Source organism: Trichoplax adhaerens, genomic scaffold (genome assembly GCF_000150275.1).
Source record: "Trichoplax adhaerens TRIADscaffold_196 genomic scaffold, whole genome shotgun sequence".
Taxonomy (NCBI): Eukaryota; Metazoa; Placozoa; class Uniplacotomia; order Trichoplacea; family Trichoplacidae; genus Trichoplax; species Trichoplax adhaerens.
The window spans coordinates 1,638-5,554 of record NW_002061123.1 but is presented as its reverse complement, the minus strand read 5'-3'; the positions used below and the strand labels follow the sequence as shown (position 1 = coordinate 5,554).

The 3,917-nt window shown below is 33.0% G+C and overlaps 1 protein-coding gene across 1 annotated transcript; it reads left to right on the top strand.

Moving 5' to 3' along the window:
* Positions 1–174: 174 nt before the first annotated feature.
* On the top strand, positions 175–3,574 carry TRIADDRAFT_34441 (uncharacterized protein; the record flags this gene model as incomplete). The annotated part of the gene is made up of 6 exons (XM_002118552.1): positions 175–371; positions 1,509–1,699; positions 1,871–2,253; positions 2,805–2,971; positions 3,147–3,225; positions 3,329–3,574. 6 exons carry the CDS (start codon positions 175–177, stop codon positions 3,572–3,574), a joined length of 1,263 nt encoding a protein of 420 aa, XP_002118588.1.
* Between the last annotated feature and the right edge of the window lie 343 nt (positions 3,575–3,917).

Genomic DNA, 3,917 nt, shown 5'->3' with positions numbered 1-3,917 from the left:
TTATGTTTAGGAATGAGATATTCCACGACTTCTGCTAATCCAACAGAGGATCATTCACAAATGTCCAATGTTAAATCCATGGATCAAATCCCAGGACCTAAGGGCTTACCATTCATTGGCACCCTGTTGGATTATGCTAAAAATGATGGATGGGGATTTCAAAATTTTTTTGCAATGACAGAAAAAAGACGACAAGAATATGGACCAATCTATAAGGAGACTATCGGCAATAATCAAATTGTAGCAGTATCAACATCGGAAGATGCAGAAAAAGTATTACGTGCAGAAGGGAAATATCCTAATAGAAATCCAATTGCACCACTGGTAGAGTATCGAAAGAAACGTAATTTATCCATGGGAGTCGTACTCTCGTAAGTAAGACTGGATTAGATATTTCTAACATCGTGTTGCATCATCGAACTTCTTCAGGATTGACTAAAATATTTGTTCCAAATAATATTGCTATACTGCTAGCCAACTACACCTTGCGATACAACTTTAGAAGGATAGTTTTACTTTATGTGCACCAGGAGTTTTTGACGAGACTATAAAAGGCTGGTGCCTGAAGACCGCTTTTTAGTTAGTTAAGCGGTTAGTTAGTCAACTAGTTTGTCAATTGCTAGTGAATTGTCAAGGGTATAATCTTGGTTGTCAAGATTTCTTCAGAAATAAATAGTAGTCAATCTCTGACTACCTCGTTTACACTATCAGTGACGCTATAATTATACTATAGTATTCGGTCGTTGGAGCTGAATTATTTGGTGATATAGCGAATCTCGCCTCTTTAAGTCAGTAAGAGGCGTTCTTCGTAAGCATTGGCGTGTGGAGACTACTTTGTCACTAGTGGTGTGTGGCAATTGTATACTAAAGACTGAATATTTTAATAATGTGATTGATCCAGTCTACATTATTACAGTGTCTACATACAGTATATAGATCAAGTAATTATTACTCGACCGAAATAATATAAAAATACTCAGTCAGGGAAATTGTCAGTCAGTGATACAATTGTATAGTAAAGCAAAAAACAAGCACAGTATTGTATATATACAGTATAGAAGGCGAATTAGAATGAGCGAGGGATATACTAGTCATAATAATAGCAGAACAGCAAGAAGGTAACTTCAATGCTGTCGCACAGTGATGCATACTGGACTCAATATCGTTACTTAAAATTAGTTAGCTAGCTATCCAGTTAGTGCATACTCGCACTAAATCGGTCGAGATCATCTAGTAATTATTATACTACAGATTAAAGATAACTTCAATACCGTCATGTGGTGATGCATATTGGATTCAATATCGTTACTTAAAATTAGTTAGCCTACTATCCACTTAATACTTACACCAAATTAGTGGCGACACTACAGTATACCACGACATCATAACTCCATCAAGTTATTACCATACTATAGATTAATGATCTAATCTAATATCTGCATCTTCATCATCGATAAACTGATAATAGCACCGCTCTCATACCTGTTACGTGTAAATACTTATTTTAGAAAAGATGAAGAATGGAAAAAATTTCGTAGTGTGATGGACAAGAAAATGATGAGACCACACGAAGTTACATGCTATTCTGATAGAATCAATGATGTCAGCAATGATCTCATCCAACGTCTTAAACGATGTCGTGGTAACGACGGTGTTATACCCGATATCGAGAAAGAAATCAATAAATATACAACAGAATGTAAGTAAAAACAAATCAATTTACTCAAGAAAACCTTCTTACGCAATTTATATATCTTATTCATTTTACGTCTACCTCACTAGCATGCAAAGATATATAATTCACTGTTATATAAGATATAAAGTACATGACATCACACTAATCCATTGACGAAATACCATCTATATCTAGCTATTGCAACTGTTCTATTCGAAAAACGTTTGGGAATGTTCAAAGAGCCAATCGAACCTAAAACTGAACAGTTCTATCAATCTATTACCAAAATTTTAGAAGCCACTAATGCAATATTGACTATCCCTCCCTTCATTTTCAAGTATATCTTTACTAAGCACTGGAAAGAACTTAATAAATGGAGCGATATCGCCGGCGAATTCGCTGATGATATTATTGAAGAAAAAAGGAAACAAATTGAAAAGAAGATTGCGAGCAATGATGACATAACTCGATCAAACGATAGAGTCGATTTTCTTACTTATGTTATTGCTACCGGCAAATTAAGCCGAAGGGAAGCCAATGTAGCCATGATGGAATTACTTTTCGGCGGAGTAGATACGGTATAATAAATAAATAAATAATAAATAATAATATTGATAGAATACTAGTGGTAACCCAAATAAGAAGTTAGTGTTAATAATTTAGCAAAGGGCATATCGATTTTACAAATAGTGCAGAAACTAAATTAATACTAGCTACTTCAACATTGATTCAATTTAGAAAATCACTTTCATAGTATTTATATTAATCCATAATATAAAAACGCTACAACTCTTACTAGAAATATAATCCTACAGTATATAATATACAGTACAGTGCACTTAGCTATTTAAATAACACAGTATTTTTGTAGTGATTCGTTTATTGTTCATATCTGGCTTAGCATCGTATACCAGTAGAGAGGTAGGAGTCATCAATATACATGGACTATAATTGTGCATTTTATACTGACATTTTATAGTAATGCTCGCATTTCATAGTCAAAATAGCTAATGTACAGTACTTATATGTTACATAGCAGAATATATTCATTAATTTGTTACATTTCAAGTGTAATCTAAATACGATGATTAATTTTACTGCATAATACATATGTTTACTTATTGTTTAGGCAGCTACAACTATTCTATGGACTTTATATAATCTGGGTAAAAATCCACATGTACAAGATAAATTACGAAGCGAGGTTCGTAGCGTTATGGAAGATTGTAAAGAACCGGATACAAGTTTAATAGAAAAGATGCCATATTTACGTTCGTGTGTGAAAGAAACATTGAGGTTAGAGTAGCATCAATAGAGTAAAATTATTATTTTGTGCCTTGTTGTAAGATGAGCTGTAACTTAATGATAGTAACATTACATATACTTTAACTAAATCAGACATGTACAATTGTACATTTTTACAAACTTTTACAAATATAAAAATCACGTTCCTTCTTTTTTATTACTGTAGACTTCAGCCAATCGTCTTTGCTCTACCCCGAATTATTGATAGTGATCTTGTACTTAGCGGATATAAAGTACCAGCCAAGGTATAGTCCTTTATATAATAATGAAAGCCTTTTAATGTAGACTACGTAAGATTTATTCACAATGTTTACTAATAATGACATTTTCTATTATGTATAAAAATAGACTTTTGTTATGATCGCCAGTTACGTTATGGGCAGAGACGAGTCAGTTTTTCCCAATCCAAGCCAGTACATGCCGGAAAGATGGCTAAGAGGCAGCGATCGCCAAGGATACAATAGCGATAGCCGATTTCAATATTTACCATTCGGTTTTGGTCCACGTATGTGTATTGGAAAACGCGTAGCAGAGATGGAAATACATACTTTGTTATCAAAGGTCAGTTTCTTCATACTTGATCTATTCTCTTAAGTATACAGATAATATACATATAGCATAGTAATTCATAATAATTTGGTAATGACTAAAGAACATTATTAACTTTCTAAAACGCAGCTAATTTTGGAATATGAAATAAAAACCATGAATCCTACCGAAAATACTCTAGTTAACAGGCTCGTCATGGCCGCCAAGGATAAGATGATAATAGCACTTAATGATTTAAAGTAGATATTATGCTACGCTTGTTTTTATGATATATGTTAAATACTCGTACTCACTACTTGACAAGATTTCATCTTCTCGGATATTTTAATAGAAAAATTTAATACAATACTACTACATTTCAATGAATATTTTTGGAAGGCTAAGATAA